Source organism: Sciurus vulgaris (genome assembly GCF_902686455.1).
Source record: "Sciurus vulgaris genome assembly, chromosome: 14".
Taxonomy (NCBI): Eukaryota; Metazoa; Chordata; class Mammalia; order Rodentia; family Sciuridae; genus Sciurus; species Sciurus vulgaris.
In genome coordinates, this window is record NC_136475.1 from 62,798,432 (window position 1) to 62,817,083 (window position 18,652).

At 36.5% G+C, this 18,652-nt stretch overlaps 1 protein-coding gene across 2 annotated transcripts in view; it reads right to left on the reverse strand.

Moving 5' to 3' along the window:
- The window catches only part of DYNC2LI1 (dynein cytoplasmic 2 light intermediate chain 1), a 29,651-nt gene extending 14,540 nt beyond the window's left edge, over nucleotides 1–15,111 (reverse strand). Inside the window, exons 1-5 of one of the 2 annotated variants that reach the window (XM_079109777.1) lie at nucleotides 14,824–15,111; nucleotides 13,782–13,843; nucleotides 7,907–7,941; nucleotides 5,445–5,514; nucleotides 2,999–3,087 (exon numbers count right to left, since the gene is read on the reverse strand). In XM_079109777.1, the coding sequence (XP_078965903.1) occupies nucleotides 2,999–3,087; nucleotides 5,445–5,514; nucleotides 7,907–7,941; nucleotides 13,782–13,793 (206 nt within the window). In that variant the 5' untranslated portion in view covers nucleotides 13,794–13,843; nucleotides 14,824–15,111. Of the gene's footprint in view, nucleotides 1–2,998; nucleotides 3,088–5,444; nucleotides 5,515–7,906; nucleotides 7,942–13,725; nucleotides 13,844–14,823 lie in introns of both variants that reach the window. The other variant, XM_079109776.1, reaches the window with a different exon arrangement.
- Nucleotides 15,112–18,652: the final 3,541 nt, after the last annotated feature.

An 18,652-nucleotide genomic window follows, 5' to 3' on the forward strand; every position in this document is an offset into this window, starting at 1 on the left:
TATGTATATTTTGTAACATTAAAAACTAAACATATATAAAACTAGGAGTATTTAAGAAAATGGTCATAATAAGTATGCAGAAGCACAATCATGGGCCGACGTATTCTTGATCAATAGGGCTAACATTCTTCCACGAGTCATGGCAAGAAATTCTATGTTATTTAGTTATTTTGCCTAGGTCAAGCAAACCAACAATTTTGTGTAATTCATGCAAAACAATAACTAAATTCTATGTTGTTGTTCTAAATTCAGAAAGTAGTCTCTTAGGCATTAATTATCAAATTTTTCTATAAAATTACTGTGTTATTATACTATCCAATCATTTTTATGTCAATTTAATAAGCTCACAATTTTGTATAATGATAAAATACTATATTTTATGTTACTTTTAACTTATTTCATAGAAGATGGTAGCTAAAATTTAAAACAACAACAAAAATGAGGGAATCAGACCACAAGAAATGCTCTGTTTGAAGTCTGGAAATGTTCAATGCATTTATAATTATATGAGCAGTAATTTCAAAGATAAACAGTATCTAATGCATTTGGCAATATATTATTTTCTTAAGTTGCTGGGCTCTGTCCAATAAAAAGAAATTATGTGTCAAACTAATCCCAGTCAAAAAATGCTCTGAGATTAGCAACTACATTAAGAGTGAAATGTTTTCTATGAATTCTTTAACCATTAAGCAACCTACTTTGGATCCAGGACTATGATTACCTTTCCCTCTGTTGAGTATAACCCTGACCCTTTCTGTCCCTTAAAATGGGTTCCAGCTGCTTGGAGTTCCAGGGAAAAGAAAGATAAGATCTCAAGAAGTGAGGTATTAAAGAAGCCATGGATTGACTTCATTTCCTGTAGAACCCAGAATTTCCACAAGCCCATCAGGAAAGGGTCTCTGATCCAGACAAAGGAAGCGAAGTAATGTACCAAGTCAAGGCCAGAACCAGAGCCAACTGACAGCACAGGAAGAGCAGGCCTGTGTTTCCATCTTCAGTCTCTGCAAGGCAAAATGGCAGCTTGGGTTCCTTCAGCTCCTCCCACCCTCCCCACATCTTCTCAACCACCACAAACTCCGCTAATTCCCAGGAAGCTCTGCTTGTCTCCATGAAAGAAAGGCAAACGAAAAACAATGTAGTTGTAACAGTCCATGTTTCTGAAAACTGCCACAGGAAAAAAGTGGTTATAAGCAAAAGAGCAAATTTGTACAAAGTACATTTAGAAACACTGAAAAGAGTGGAAAACATAGCTCAACATGCTAACAGTCGTTATTTTTAATGTAATTCTGGGTTTTCTTACTTTGTATCTTTTAGTATTTCTCCAAGTTTTCTATATGTGCATATATTACTTTTGTAATAAGTAACAGAAAATAAATTATATTTCACTAAAAGAAAAGAAATCAACATTCTCTATATCCAGCCTGCTCTGGAAAAACAATTGTCCTATTAATAAAAAATAATTTCATACTCTAAGGCTCTTCATGCCTGAAATGGAACAAATACTTTCCAAGCCCTTTGTATTTGGTCCAGGCAGCAGTAATGTTTTGTGTTAATCTCTGACAAGAATAAGACATTTCAAAGTTTAAAAAATTTTTGCTTCTCTTGGCTAAGATCAGTTCCCAGGAACATTGTGAGAAATGTCACAATTTTCCACATCTGATTTGGCCAACATGTGGGAGTCATTGTCAGGAAAACACCACCAAAGGGTTTTGAGGTTTTCCCCTAGATTCTAATTCTTCAAGGTCAGCAAACAGAGAGACTTTCTCTCTCCTTCAACATGTCTTCCCTATGGATGTAGCTCAACAATGTTAATCTGCATTACATTCAGGATAGACTTATATAGTCCAGCTGAGGAAAAAGCTCAGAGCTGAATTAACTCACTTTGAGATGAATAATGGAAAGAATTAAGTCTTTCAAATTTATTTTTGCAAATGGACTCATTGCCCAAGTATTATCTGACATATTTTTGTTGTTATTGTTGTTAGCAGGCTTGCAAAATATGTCACCAGTGGGAATGCCAGCTATCTCACTCCAGCCTAAGCAGGGCCTTGTTTGTTTGTTTGTTTCTTTCTTTCTTTTTTAAAAAATTTATTTATTTTTTTTTTATTTTTACAGACTGCATTTTGATTCATTGTACACAAATGGGGTACAAATTTTTGTTTCTATGGTTGTGCATGAAGTAGATTCATATCATTCATGTAATCGTAGGTGTATATAGGGCAATGATGTCTGTCTCATTCCACCATCATTCATACCCCGCCCCCTCCCCTCTCTCATTTCCCTCTACATAATCTAAATTTCCTCCATTCTTCTCTTACCCCCTAGCCCCCACCCCCATTATGTATAATCATCCACTTATCAGGGAAAACATTTGGCCTTAATTTTTTGGGGCTTGGCTTATTCCACTTAGCATGATATTCTCCAATTTCATCCATTTATCTGCAAATGCCATAATATTATTATTCTTTACAGCTGAATAATATTCCATTGTGTTTATATACCACAGTTGCTTTATCCATTCATCTGTTGAAGGGCATCTAGGTTGGTACCACAATGTAGCTATTGTGAATTGAGCAGCAGGATATAAAACCAATATGCACAAATCTAATGCATTTCTATTCATAAGCGATGAATCCTCTGAAAGAGAAATTAGGAAAACCACTCCATTCACAATATCCTTAAAAAAAAAAAAAACAAAAAACTTGGGAATTAATCTAACAAAAGAGGTGAAAGACCTCTACAATGAAAACCACAGAACACTAAACAAAGAAATTAAGGTAATGAAAACCTTAGAAGATGGAAAGATCTCCCATGTTCTTGTTTATTTCAAAACCTCTTTTGGAAGGATTACAGCTTAAGTTCATAGAAAGGAAGTGGGCATAAACCTTCAGCAAAATAAAACTGTCCCCCCAAAATTATGACTCACAAAAGCCTACTCACATTCATGCTGTGGACACTTATGTGTACTTACAACGCTTCCTAGAACTGGCCTGCTTACCGTAAGGTGTCACTTGTGATTGGTATGCTGATTAAGTCCAATAAAGAGGTTCCTCCACCTAGTTCCCAAAAGTGAGCAATATCTTTTGGCTGAAAAACATTTTTGAAGAAAGTTTTTTATTTCTTGGGTTTTAAGTACTTCTTATACTTCATTAGCACCTATCAGTTTTAATTACAGACACGAAATATTGCAGTCTTCAATCAACCCTTTCTTGGCAATCAAAACTCTCTCCTTTCTCTATCCCATCCCTCAAAATGCACCAAGGTAGCTATCCAAAGAACAAAGATGAAACATTAAAAACAAGTTGTCTATGTGTATCTACATGCCAATTCTGGTGATACCTAATAGAAGACATACATGGTGCTCCAATTTTGCAAGTACCACACATAATATACACTTAAATTTTAAATAAAATTAACCAGTTGAACACATTTGGAATTCCAGATAGAAATACAACAGCTGAATAGGAAAGCATACTGATTTAAGAAGACAGAAGCTCATGAAATGAATTACCCATACAGATAAGACCTGAGGAAAAGGGACAGATACATGACTGTCTTGGCTGCAGATGACTTCACCTGAGCAGAAGCATCAGTAGAGGCTCTGCCTGATTTCCACCTGGAATCTGACAAGTGTAGATGGTGGGACAGGATGAGGTTTTTACCTTTTCTGCTTTTCTTTTCACAGGACGCTTAAACTAGCAGGGGATTGACAGGGTCGGGCAACCAAGTAATTTGAAAATAAGACCCTCCATTCTATGAGCACCTTTCTAGACTGCTAGCTAATGGCATCTCTGTTTCCACCTTGAAGCTGAGAAGCCTTCAGGCCACCAAAACTGTGTGAGGAGCAGAGTGTTTACTTAGAACTCTTAAGGAACATTAACTCTGAGAAAGACATGAAGCTTCCACAATAAAAATAGAAATATCCCACATTATGGTACAAAGTTTAGAGAAAAAAAAAAACAAGTGAAAAAGAATCCTATTGGTTTTTACGTATCTGCTATCGAAAGAGCAGATGGTCAATAAAGCAAGTTTTAGACGAATATATATTATTTTGCATCTTTAACAAATTCTCAATTCATAATCTTTAAAGTTGTTTTACTGTGTTGATGTTTGAATCATTAAAATTTGTGGGGGAAGTCATTTTTCGTTGGAAAATCTCTTTTGAATCACAATTTTGATGAAGGAAGTTTTTAGAACCCTTCTCAAATGTTTTAAGCTTATGAAAGTGGTCTCAATGCTTCCAGTGAAAAAGGATGATTATATTTCTAGGCTTATCACTCATGTTAGAATTCATATGAGTCATAAAAACCAAGTCCTCCCATATCTCAACAGATTCCTTTCTTTTCTCTTTCAGTTTTAATAACTGACTTTTGTTACTTCAGTTTTAATAACTGACTTTCGTTATGGATCCAGGAAGCAACAGCAGGCAGGTCTGATTCTTTGTGCATTGTCTAACGAGCAAACATTTGGACTAGGTCCAGTTTTGTTATGGGAATAGAAGGACCCTCTGTTCTAGATTTTTCTTTCATAGAACTAACTTTATTTAAGAAATAATCACTTTTAATGTGAGAACTCCAAAAAGGAGATTCTACTCAGGAATTTTCCCCCAAACATATACTATTATAAGTTCTCACTCTATCCTGAATAAGTTTGTAACATTCCTCTGAAGAGAAAATAGAAATATAATCAATTGCGACCTACAGTACTGTCGACTTTTAATTTTTTTGTTTGTTAGTTTTTGGTGGTGCTGGGGATCGAACCAGGGACTCATGCACATCAGGCAAGTTTTCTATCACTGAACTACATTTCCCACCCTGTATTTTTTTTTAAATGCTAATAATTTAGATTTTTGAACAGTATATTTAATAAACAATTCACAGGTCATACCCATTATTTTACCATGTTTTTATACTAAAGAATAATTCTTTAATATAAAGAGAGAGCAACTCACAATATTATTCTCATTTGAAAAATAGAAAAACTTGCTGGACCTGATGGAGCACATTTGTGATCCCAGCTACCCAGAAGGCTGAGGTAGGAGGATCAAAAGTCCAAGGCCAGTCTCAGCAAATTTGTCAAGACTCTATCTCAGAATAAAGAAAGGGCTGGGATATAGATTAGTGATAAAGCACCCCTGGGTTTAATTTTCCACATATATATATATATATATGAGGTCACATTGACACAACTAATACAAGCAGACCAAAGAAATATTCAATAAAGTTGCAAAAGTTATCTTATTTCAGCATTTAGCACATAATAAATAAGAAGACTGAAAAATTTTCACATAGCAGCTGAAGTGCATTTGAAGTTTAACAGTACATAGCTGGGATATGTACAGTGGGATATGTTTACTGATTGTAAATGGAAATGGTAAAACCAAGTTAGCATCATTACTTCCTCCCCACCTGTGGCATAGTGATATCACTTAAAAAAACACTCACTGTGTTATGTCCTTTTGCTCTTCTTCCATATGTATATTCCAAAGCTAAGGTTGGTTTTGCTGGCTCATCCCTGTATAATGAAGGCAAAGAGTATTACCATAATGGATGGCATTACTTTCTTATGCTATCATTTTCCCCAATTCTTTTTTATTTTTTTGGCACTGGGGATTGAACTCGGGGGCACTCAACCACTGAGCCACACTGAGCCACATCCCCAGCCCTGTTTTGTATTTTATGTAAAGACAGGGTCTCACTGAGTTCCTTAGTGCCTCATTTTTGCTGAGGCTGACTTTGAACCACAATCCTCCTGCTTCAACCTCCTGAGCTGCTGGGATTACAGGTATGCAATGCTGCACCTAGCCGCAATTCATTTTTGGTTCCTCTTAAAAACTTCATAAGCAGTTACCTCGAATAACACCATTGACATAGAAATTAAATTAATACGTATCAACAAATGATTTGGAAAATATTAAAATCATTTGATAAAATATCTACATTATAGTTTATATTGCTTGGTAAGTAGTTTTATGGTACATATTCATTTTATTTATTTAACTTTTATTGTGGTTAAAATCCATTAAATAAATTAACCATCTTCACCACTTTTAAGTGTACAGTTAGTAGTATAAAGCATATTCATATTGTTGTGCAACCAATCTCCAGAACTTCTCATCTTGCAAACCTAAAACTCCACACCCATGAATCAACAACTCCCGTTTTCACTCCCTGAGTCCCTGGTAACCATCATTCTATTTTATGTTCCTAGGAATTTGACTACTCTAGATACCACATATAAATGGAATCAGATAGTTTTTGTCTTTAGATGACTAGCTTATTTCACTTAGCAAAATGTTCTCAAGGTTCAGCCATGTTGCAGCATGTGACAGGATTTCTTTCCTTTTCAAGGCTGAATATTATTGATAAAAACCTATTTTTAGTTTAGAGAATAACAAAAACACCCAATTTTTAAATTTGTGATTTGTATATTTATATTTACTGTTTTAAATTTCACCCATGTATATCTTTATATTTGGCTATATTTTCTGGTAAAAATTTCCTTTTATGAAGCAAAAATGCTGCTTTTAGGATAAAATTTATAAAATCTGATATTTAATCTACAATTTGGAAAATTGTCCTTTTTCTATAGAGGAATTGAAATTAGTATTTTTCAATTCAATGTAGTAGTTTATAATATTTCAACCTAAACTAATGTGCATCAGATGATTTATTTACTGTGGGAAACATCTAGGAATGTGACCTAAGGAGAATCATGATTCTTGGACCTGGTAAAATACATAGGTCTTCTAAGAAACAATTTTGCTGCTAAGAGGACTGAAGACAAGATTCTACTATATGTATTCTTTATAATATTTTTCAAACAAATGATGTCTCCTTAAGGTGATCTTAAAGACCAAATCCCATCTCTTTTGATGTTTTTCAGGGAGAAAAAACATGCATTAAAACTGAAAGGAACAAAACGATATCTTCTAAAATTTATATAAGATTCTCTATATCAACTTCCTGCAATTCTACCAATTCTAATCCCAATCTCAACCTGACGGCATGCTTCTACAGTGTAAGAGGTTAGGAAGTGCATAAGGCAATGGGTAAAATGTACAGTTGAAGGACCAATACTGTGTTCCAAAATGTATCCCTGATCTTCTATTCTTTTTAACCACCCACCCCACATTTGTGGAGTAGACAAAGGGGAATGAAGGGAAAGGAGGAGAAATGGGATAAGGAAAGACAATGGAATGAATCTGACATAACATTGCTGTGTATATATATGTGTATATACATATATATATACATATATATACATATATACATATATATGTGTGTGTGTATATATACATATATATATGAATATGCCACAGTGAATCTCGCCATCATGTACATCCACAAGAAATCGTTTAAAAAATAACTCTGGGTAAATGGCAGGAAGATCAATAGAGGACAAGGGTCGGGGAGGCCAGGAGCGGGGGGGAGGTACTGGGGACTGAATTAGAGAAGACATATTCCATGCTTTTATAACTATGTCAAAATGGATCCCATTGTCATGTGTAACCAAAAAAAACCAATAAAAATAATAAAAAAGTATCCCTGAGTAATTCAGAGATTACAATTATTGTTCAAATAATCATATATTAGGTAGAGTAAAGATAATTTCAATACCAAAGTAGCACAGCCAAAAAGAATGTAAGTACTATTGTAGACTGGGTAATTATGATAACATTTCTCCCTCAAATAGGAAAATCTAATATTAATACCATATTTTTTTGGCTTGTCATCATTTTTAATCCTTAAAGGGGCTCTTAAAGGTTATAATAAGAACTCATTAAGAATTAAATATTTTGTTTGTGTTTCAAAATCATTCTCCTTCCATATAAAGTTAGAACCTAACTTGCCTTGTACAACTAGAATAAGCATAAATGTAGTCGAAAGGTTAACATAACACTTACCTGTCAAGACACCTTAGAATAATAGTAGTCTTCCCCTGGAAATTCAAAAAGAAAGAATACTGTATTAATGTCATCCATATGTAAAATTTTATTAGTGTTCATAATTGCCGCTCAAAATAGCTTTAAAAAAAAAAACCCTTGAATGATAAATTACCTGGAAACTAGAAACTTTCAGAATTGTTCTATAGTTTGATAAGTGGAAAAAGTTAACTGTCAACTTTCCATCACAGTGTAACTACACTGCTATTATTATAATTACAAAGCCCCACAGATGACAAATATTAGCAAATCACACCTCACTTTAGTGGTCAACTTGGCAGCTGTCTTAAATTTTCTCTCTACTCAACAATGCTAATTACTGGTTAAGCTGATGATTAGTGTCTTCTAAAATGTTTTCATTCCAATTGTTGAAGTGGAAATAAAGAAAAAAGATAACATACAAATAAAGGACATGTTGCAAATACGTTCCAAGTAGGCAATTCAGACACTGGGTTAGAAAACTTTGTTTGTTTTTCATTCTAAAGCACATATTTATTTTCAATTCTTTTTAGGAGTTAGGAAATATAAATTCTGGTCAATCTCTGCCACTAACCATGAAACTTAACCTCAATTCTTATCCAGAGACCAGCTCAGTGGTTTGAATCTGTGTGTGTGCGCCGTGCAATAGTAAGAATTTTTTCTTTTTTTTTTAAACAGGGATAGCTCTGCTAGAGGAAACCCTAGGGCTCCAAGGAAAATAGTTTGGAATGCCGTGGATTGCCAAAAATCCAGCACATTTTAATATATATTTTTTTAACCAAAAAGTCTATAATTTTTACAAAAAAGATAATAATAAATTATTCCAGATTATATGTGAAATCTCATCAAATTCAATTTTTTGTAATGAGATACATATAGAAATGAGATTAGTATCAACAATGAATATTGTCTAAAGGTATTTATTGACTGGTGTTATACTCAACTGTGAAGCTAGAAACTACCTAAATGTCCCAAAATAGGGAACTGGATAAATTGACTATGGTAATTCACATACTGGGAAAATATGCAGCTATTAACATTGACAATGTAGAAATATACTTACATGGTAATACATACATAATAAATTAACATGACTGTTTCCAGTTAAAAATCTTTTCCCACAAACAGATAAGTTTAGAGGGACATCACTATGTTAATAATGATTGTTTCTAGCTGATGAATTTGCAGGTTATTTATTTTTTAAAGAAAATCAGAATTTTCTAATTTTTCTACACCGGACATGTATCATAAGTAGTTTAGTTTTAAAGTTTTAAATAATTGAAGGCTAAATTATCTGAAGTATAATGTACTCTATGCACCAAAAAATACAGAATCAGAATTACTGTATATCAGAATTGTAACACATTCAGATATCTAGCCAATTTCCTCAAATTTTCACAGTACCCTAGTATTGATTTAAATAATTTTTATTATAATTTCATATAAATGTATCATACTACAAGATGTTAATTCCAAATAAATATAAACTCAATTCTGGGAACTGAAATCAAGTTTTAGATCATCATTAAAACAACAAGCCACAGGACATGTGGCCTACCTCTGTAATCCCAGCCACTCAGGAGGCTGAGTCAGGGGGATTGCAAGTTTGAGGCCAGCCTTGGCAACTTAATGAAATCCTGTCTCAAATTTTAAAATAAAAGGGGCTGTGGATGTAGCTCAGTGGTACAGCATCCCTGAGTTCAATCCCTAATATTAAAGAAAATGACAATCCAAATTTTAAAAAAATTCACTAGTCAACTGTGGCTCCTCAGGCTTCCTAATTCAAGAAACGCCAACCTAGTACAAATTCATTTAGAGACCATCAAAATGAATCACATCTTCCCTCTCATGACCTTGATCGTACCAGAAGCCCAGTCTTCTCCTCTGACCTACCTGAATTCTATAATATCCTATACCTTCCCTCCTCTGAGCAGATAACCTCCTCCTGCCCTTTCTTCCTCTGGAACCCTTTCTCTTACAACTCTAGCTCCAAGACTGGCATACTCCTAAATATGTCCACCTCATCTTCAGAATGTTCTCTCCACCTGATGGCCCTCACTAAAACGTGGCCTGGATCACTTCCTCTGCTGCATGAAGAAGGCTATTTACTCTCACCCCCTCCCATGAATTTCAGGACCCTTTTGCTCCCCAGTGACATCCCCAAACACCTAGTCTTCCTCTATCCTCTTGCCAAACCCTCAGAGGCTCATCCCAGTCTTCTACCAGGGCCATTACCTCTGTTGGCTCACAATCTCTTTCCCTCCCAGCTGCTGTCCTTCGTTTTATTAACTTCGTGCCTGTGTGGCATGGACAACCCGCCCAGCACCCTGACCTCTCAGTGCATTTGCCTCCTCACAGAAGCTTCTCCCCTTGCTCTGGGTGCCACATGTCATTTCTCCTCCTCTTCCTTCTCCTTTTGTGGTACTGGGAATTGAACCCAGGAGAGCTCTACTACTGAGCTACATCTCCAACCTATTTTATTTTGAGATGGGGTCTCACTAAGTTGCCGAGGCTGACCTCAAATTTGTGATCTTTCTGCTTCCACCTCCCTAGTAGCTGGGTTTGCAGGTGTGTACCACTGTGCCTGGTTCCGGCATTGCATCTTGAATCATTTCACCCCTGCTGGGAACTGCACCACTTCCAAAATCACACATGCAAATAACATTCCCCAACCACAATTCAGGAACCCCTAGAGTGGTCACAGGCCTTTGTGAAAGGTCTCAAAAATCCACTGATCCCCCAAAGTTTCTCCTTCCCCATCCTTCACTTCTTTCCTTCTCCATCTTAGAGTTTATAGTTTACCATTACAGTTATCTTTTGCAAATATCAGCCATGCCCTAGGCTTCCCACCAGCAAACACTAATCCCAGGGAAGCTCCATCACCTTCCTCCTCCCTGCCTGTACCCATGTAAGTGAGTGATGATGGAGAATGATCACACACACTTGGCAGATTAGTGTTGCCCTCATGTCCATCATCAAAACAGCCATCGACACTGACTGGCAGTCCATTACATTTGTCTAGTACATTCTCTCTCCCATTTGTTGCAATAGCTGTTTCATACACAGTTCTGAGTGTCTCCTTAGGCTACTCCCTAGGCCCCCCTCATCTGAATTGCTTCTTTTTCCTAACTTTAAGCCCTTTAAGTTTTCAACATCACTGTCTTATGGAGGCCTTCCCAATCTGCCAGTCTCCTGGTCTGGGTTAAGAGTCCTTCCTATTTTTTACCATAGCATTTGCCTCGTGGTAATGACATTACTATGCAAGTACCAGTACCCAAGTTCTTCACAGTAGAAAGTGTCTTTCATTCCTGTATCCACAGTGCCAAACAAGATACCTGGCACATGAAAGGTGTTCACTAAGTGCCTACAGAATGGATACATACGCGACTGAAAGGAGAGACAGGAGGCAGTGAGGCTGTTGCCTTCTATGGTAATGGGAGACCACTATTAGCCAGACAATAGAAGCGTTAATTTCTTACTTTTCTTTATCTTTGAAAATTAACTGATCTCTGCATAAAACACAGAATTGGGTACTTTTTAAAGAACAAGACTCTTGAAAGTTCTAGATATTTCAAGGGAGTTCCCAAATCTTCAAAAACATAATCAGTTTTAATTTACAATAGTGAAAAGAAACAGCTTGTACATGCCATATATTTCTATTAAGCAAAAGGAGTGATTTCTCAAACAACACATAAAACCTGAACCAAAGCAAAACAAACAGGCTAAAAACAAAGAAATGGAGAAATGTTCCAGAGAGTGATTAGTAGAGGTCACTAGTGGGGGCGTTTTGTGTGTGAGTATTTGTGTATTAGATAGTAGCATCTTCAAGGATACAGAAATAGTTTCTTCATGCAGAATGTTTTTTTGTAATAAAAATTTATTTGTAGAATAAGACTAGTACTGGCTATATCATCATTATGTAAATTAATGAATGTACATACCTACATGGGAGTAGGATAAATATAGGAAATTGTTAAAGTATTATATCTAATATGAAAATCACTCTCACAATAGTAAGCTCATGAAATGAGCTATATAGATTAAAATTTAAAAACAAGTGATTCCTAAGATAATTTTATGCTAAAAAATTAAGTTCAGGGTGGCACATGCCTGCAATACCAGTGGCTCGGGAGGCTGAGGCAGGAGGATTGCAAGTTCAAAGCCAGCCTCAGCAAAAGGGAGGCACTAAGCAACTCAGTGAGACCCTCTCTCTAAATAAAGTACCAAATAGGGATAGGGATGTGGTTCAGTGCTTGAGTGCCCCTGAGTTCAATCCCCAAAACAAAAAATAAAAATAAAAAAAGAATTAAGTTCAGAAAAAAGAAGTAAAGTGAGCCAAACATAAAAACTTTGGAAAGTACAAATTTAAAAAACCAAAATAAGAATACAAATTAAAACTTTGCTATCCGTATTTCTAATTTCTATCTTTGCATATTCATATAGTTGAGATCATCTTATATATAAAATTTATGTACTACTTTTTTCAATTCATATTATTTTCTTTCAGTACTGGAGATTGAACCCAGGGCCTCACGCATGTTGGGTAAGCACTCTACCACTGAGCCACATTTCTACCCCTTTTTATTTTGAGAAACAGTCTCCCTAAATTGCCCACCCTCCTGAGAAGCTGGGATTACAGGTGTGCACCATTGCATCCAGCACTAACTCCTCTTCCATGGTCATATCATTATTCCCCCCCAACAATATAATCTATGTAGATAGTATCCTGACATGATAGGTGCCTAGTTGTGCACCTAGACACAGCTGGGGACGAGAGAGGTGAACATACAGTCTTGCAGAGTTCAGATTCTAAAAACTTCTCATTTGTCAATGCCCTTAAATTGAAAGCATGAAGCAGAGGAACTGAACAGTAAAATGAACTCTGAAAAGAAATGAACTATAATGTACTTGAATTTTAGCATCTTGGGTCTGGCAAGCCTTGACCCATTTTAGACAGTGTCACCAGACATTCTGCCTCCCAGGCAGGAATTTTGTGTGTCAAGCAAAGTTGCATGAAGACATGATGCATCTGTTTCTGCTCTGTGTGCTTACTTCCAAAATGTTTCCATACACTTGGCTAAGAAACTAGATAAAGTGTGTGTGTGTGGGGTCTTTCCCACAAATTAGTGGTCCAACAGAAAGAACTGCTGCCTATTTCCCCCATATTTAAAAAAAATTCTTCGATAAACATTGATACAATTGAATGATTCCTGAAAAGTGATTTCTAAAAGTTGTAACTGAAGCCAAATATGAATATTATGAAGATACTGACTTACTCTTTTACATGCTGACTTAGATATTTAAATGAATCCTGGCCTTTATACTCAATTGAAATAGAAGATCTGAACATTTTAAAATTACAAAAAAAATTAGTTCAAAATCTCTTTCTAAAGTTTTTCTCACTGTTAAAACTTTTCCTAGATAATTAAGTACTTTCTAATTCAGACTAAACCAGATTTGTCATCTGGTTAGAGAGGTGAAAGTCTCTCTCTCTCTCTCTCTCTCTATATATATATATATATATATATATTTTTTTTTTTTTTTTTTTTTTTGCACAGGGGATTGAATCCCCCAGGGGCACTTAACCACTGAGTCATCCCCAGCCCTTTTTATTTTGAGACAAGGTCTCGATAAGTTGCTGATGCTGGTCTCAAACTTGCGATCTTCCTGCCTCAGCCTCCTGAGTTGCTGGGATTACAGACACACCACCCAACCTTAATACTTTTATTAAAGAATTAAGATAAATTTTGCCACTGGTGGTTAAATCATCTCAATGATTGGAAAAAAATTTAAAGCATTACCCCATTTTTACTTCCAATGAAAAAAACAGATTTTTCTCCGATTTCAATTCCATCACCTTCACTTCCATTACTTCCTCTTTTTTCCACTTCAGCTTTTGCAATTTCCCAGAGAGTTTCACTACATGAGAGGCAGAGAAACAAAAAGATCACTTTATTTCACACAGGGAAATTTTATTTCGGTAAAATTTATAAAAGAAAAAACTTTTTTCCTGGGCACAATAACCAGGTAAGTGTTTGAAGATTTGTCACTTTGTAATTTTTTTTTCTTTTAACTAGTTATTTGAAGAATACTGAAATTGATAAGCAGAGCCTTTATCACCAGGTTTTGAAGTGATCTTATTTTGGAGCTTCTCAGCAAGGTACAAGGCTGTAATGTGTTAGTTTCTCATACACACGTGAAGGTATGAGGACTTTTGGAAATGTACAATTTGTGCATCACCAACACTAAGTCACCTAGGAATATGAGAAGCATGCAAAACCAGTGTACTAAATAATCTTTGCTCCTTGAAACATTTCTTTTGTTTTTTTGTCCGGAGGTCCTTGTAAGTTGTTCAGAGAGGGTTTAGGTCTTGAATATAGGTGCATTAAATGGACCTCATAAACATGAACAGCTCAAATGTATTTTACAGGCCATCAAAATTTCACACCTCCTCGCGCCCCATCCCCAAAGCGATGTTACACTTTCCACAGTGCCCTTCAAGTTTCCCATTAATTGTGTGACTGGGAATTCTGGCACCAGAAGCGGGGTACACTGGGGAGGAGGCTTTGCGGTCTAGTTCACCCCGCCTATCCATTACTGGGAACAGTCCCTGGCCCGCAAGACATTTATTGAATTAGCGAATGGATGGAGTTGAGCTTTCAAAACCTCTGTTCTACCTGTTTGAGGCAGAATTTCATGCTCGAGGATAGTTCCTACGGGTCAGATCCAGGTGGCAAGCAAGACAGACCCACAATCCCCCACCAGCAGTCCAGGTGGGCTCTCTCCCCAAATGCGCCCTGTGCGGCCTGTCCCTCCCCTCCCCGTCCCCGTTGGGCTGGGAAAGAGAAGAAGTTCTCGAGGGGAGCGCAGGCCGGGCGCAGGCAGGGTTACCGGAATACCTGGGCATCGTGGCTGCGCTGCCAAACGTCGCGCGCTCAGCTTGGGGCCCAGCCTAGAACTCCGCGGGTGGCGGGCTCTGCTACAAGTCGGGGTGTGCAGGCTCCAGGGTTGCCATGGGAGCGACGTCGAGGCCGCGATTGCGTAAGAACATGGAGCATCATGGGAAATGTAGTTTTCAGCCTTCTTTTTCAAGCCTCACTTTTGACATCAGTCCCTGGAATGAGAGAGGATGCCGTGAAAGTTGTTACAAAACTGACATCTAAAAGCAATAGTTTCTGGGCAGAAAGTGTTGTATTAAAAAAAAAAAAAAAAACCACCCTTCGACTGCCGACTATATCCCAGGGTTTTCTGCTGTTTCTCAGTTTTTCCTTCTCTTCCTAATAGACATCATTTGGAAATAGAGAGTGAAACAATCTCTTGAGCCATTTTCTAGTAATTTGCTAAAAACAAAGTATTTAAAACTTAAATCCAAAAATAAGGCGTGTGAGTTTCACTTTTTCCAACTTTCAGAATGTTCTATCATGGTTTATGCAATAGCACCTTATTTATTAATGAGTTAAGCATGACTTCTATGTATTTCATTTATTTTATGAATGTAGATTTTCATTGAATTTAGTGATATCTTTATAGATCTCCAGGAATGTCCAGATCAATAATAAACATTGGGTTGTTACTACATGCAGGCCCTGTACCACACAGAATAAGGAACAGAGATGAGTAAGACAAGATCCTGACCCTCCAGAAAGATATACACACATAATTATTATTATAACCCAAGGAAGCAAGTGATGTAAGCTTTGTAGAAGAGGTACAGAAAAATTACATGAGAACAAAAGTGACTAATTATGCCTGAAGGAGTTGGCGAGACATTCATGACTGGGATAGTATTTGATTTGTTTTGAATGTTGAGTTTGACCCAGACTCTCTTGCCCAAGATATCCTAAATATTTGAAGGAGATACTCTCGCTCCAACCCGTCACTTTTTGGCTCAGTTTTATGGTATGATTCAAGAACATAAGCTTGAAGTAAGATGGACCTATGTTCAATTCCTGAGTCAATCATACAAGATAAATTCTATATTGCCGTAATGGGTAAATTACTTAATTTTTCAGAATCTCAATTTCTGATCCTGTTAAGCAGGAAAAGATTATGAGTTTTTAAAATAAGATAAATAAATATATGTTCTTGTTATTATCAATGGCTGCTATGAAGGATCTTGCCATTCTGGATTTTACCATGTTAGTTATGAGAAGGCAAATAAAATTTTAAAATAAGAGTGTGCCATGTCTAGACCTTAATTTCAAAGAGACAACTTTTTGCAGCTGCATAAAGGATGTTTGTTGGTGTTTAGCAGACCATATGGAGGCTATTAAGGATAGCAGGGAAAGCAACAGAGTTTTTACATTTCCCCACTTGTTTTCAAAATTGTATAATCTTCTTGTGAAAAAAAAAATAGCACACAGAAAAAATGAAGAGGAAGAAGTTTGTCTACCCCAGAAGCTATTAAACATTTTGATGTGCTTCATTCTAATTGTATTCTTATGGAGTTGAGATTATAGTTAATTAATATCCTTATTTTAAACATGTTTATTTCCCCATATCAATTTTTAAAAACTAATGTTGATGACTACATAATATTCCACAATATAGTTGTTTTTTTTTTTATAATTTACTTAGGCATTCTTCTACTGTTAAGCTTGTGGTTCTGAGTAAACACCTAACATGATTGGGCTAATCAGAGTCCTTTCCTGGAATTTTTCTAACTAGAATTGGGAAAAACAAGTCATTCCCTTTTGAAGGAAGTTAGCTTTCCTGTTCTACTAAATGAGGATGTTATTTTGTAGTTAGAAAACATAAAGTAGACACACATGAATATGAAGAGAAAGTTTTGGCATGTCTTATGGCTCTGGTTGTCTCCAGGGCTCTCCTGTGTCCTCACCCTTCTTAAGAATTTATTGTTCAGCTCTCCCTTTGATTATATGAGACATCCTAGGATCCCTGTAATAAGAATGATAAAAATGAGTTTCCTCATTTTTGTCTAAGTCAGTTCAAGTTTAATTTTGGAATTTACATCAAAAAGAGGCTATCTAAGAGTTACTAGACAGTAGAGAGCGAGGCTTGGGAAAAGGAAGAAAAGTCAATTCTTTCTCATTGATGAAGTGCCATCCTCTTCACCAACTGTTGGCGGCACAGCAGAGAAAAGTCTTAAAGGACATGACCAGATTGAGAAATTATCCAGCATCCGTGCATTATCCAAACCTAGTAAGAACTCTCCTCCAGCTTTTTAAAAGTTACACACTTTCTATAAACTTTTCTCTCATAAAAGGCTACTCTTACTGGACTTTGCAATATTTCCATAAATTCAGTTTAATAGCTTCTAAGTCATCTGCTATGGGAGCATCCAACATTCGGTTCCTAGGGAATTCATTAGAGGCACGTAGTGACGGAGGGGATTAGCTTTCCTTTGCCACAGCCACTGCTAATGAGGAGTCATCTGATTGTAATGGTACCACGACAGAACCTACGAAAAGAGAACACCCCACAACCCACCAGTTATTAATAGATTATGTTGGCAAAGCCCTGGGAAGGAAGTAGTTCAGATTCATGTGGGTGAACATTTGTGTCTTATTTTGGAGTTATTTGCAAATAGATATTTACCTACTGAAGGTTTTGTTTCTTATTACTGGCCTGCAAAATAATTACAAAGCATGTGGTTTTGAAGATTTTACAGTTGATGTTGATAATAAAGTCTCTAGAATCATTGTGATTATGTGCAATTTAGGCAATATTAAATTCAACAAGTAAAATTACAGTTTAAAGGAAGTGTTGATCTCATCTCCCTCACCCTAGCCTCCCACCCAGACCTACCAACTCTTCAGTGTAGGACTGACCTTCCCACTTAAAAGCCCAAGAAAAGCCTGCATCTTGGTCACATTGAAAAAACTGGAGAAATTTATTTCACCCTAAATATCTATGTATGGCTTACCTTAATTGAGCTTAAAGGGGAAATAAAGTTCTCTCATTGCAGTAAAATCCTTCTTATAGAGAAAAGAGAGTGGGAAAATGTGAGAGGTGATTTCTGTCAAAACTAACAGAGAACAAAGCTCCCTACCACTTATTGTTGCTCCTCATTCCCCCTCTCTAATTCACATATTGACTCTTCCCCTCAGAAATCAGCCCACAGTCCCTCAACCTTGAGGAGGGAAGATTCCATTGGGGCTGGAAGGGAGGTGGATGGGGGACCATATTCTTGGCATCCCAGGAAAACATAAGACCTTTAATTAGAGAAATATGGTTATCTATGGTGGTTAGTGCTTCAAGATTATACTTCAGCTCAATTATGAGTGATAAGTATGTTCTAGAAAACTGATCCCCTTTTTTTTTTTTTTTTTTTTTGGTACCAGAGATTGAACCCAATGGCACTTAACCACTAAGCCACATCCCTGGCTCATTTTCTAATTTTTTATTATGAGATAGGATCTTGCTAAGTTGCTGAGGCTGGCTTTGTACTTGGGATCCTCCTGCCTTGGCCTCCTGAGTCACTGGGATTACAGGTGTGCACCTCTGCACCCAGTACCATATTTTTTCTATGGAAAAAAATGCCAAAAAACATATTCTGTAACAAATTCTCATTTTAAAAAAAAAAATTTTTTTAGTTGTAGATGGACACAGTATCTTTATTTATTTATGTGGGGCTGAGGATGGAACCCAGTGTCTCACACATGCCAGGCAAGTGCTGTACCACCGAGCCACAACTCCAGCCCATAGTTGTGACTAACTTCTCCTGTAAATTGAGAGTTGAATCCATTTCCAAACTGTGGAAGTATT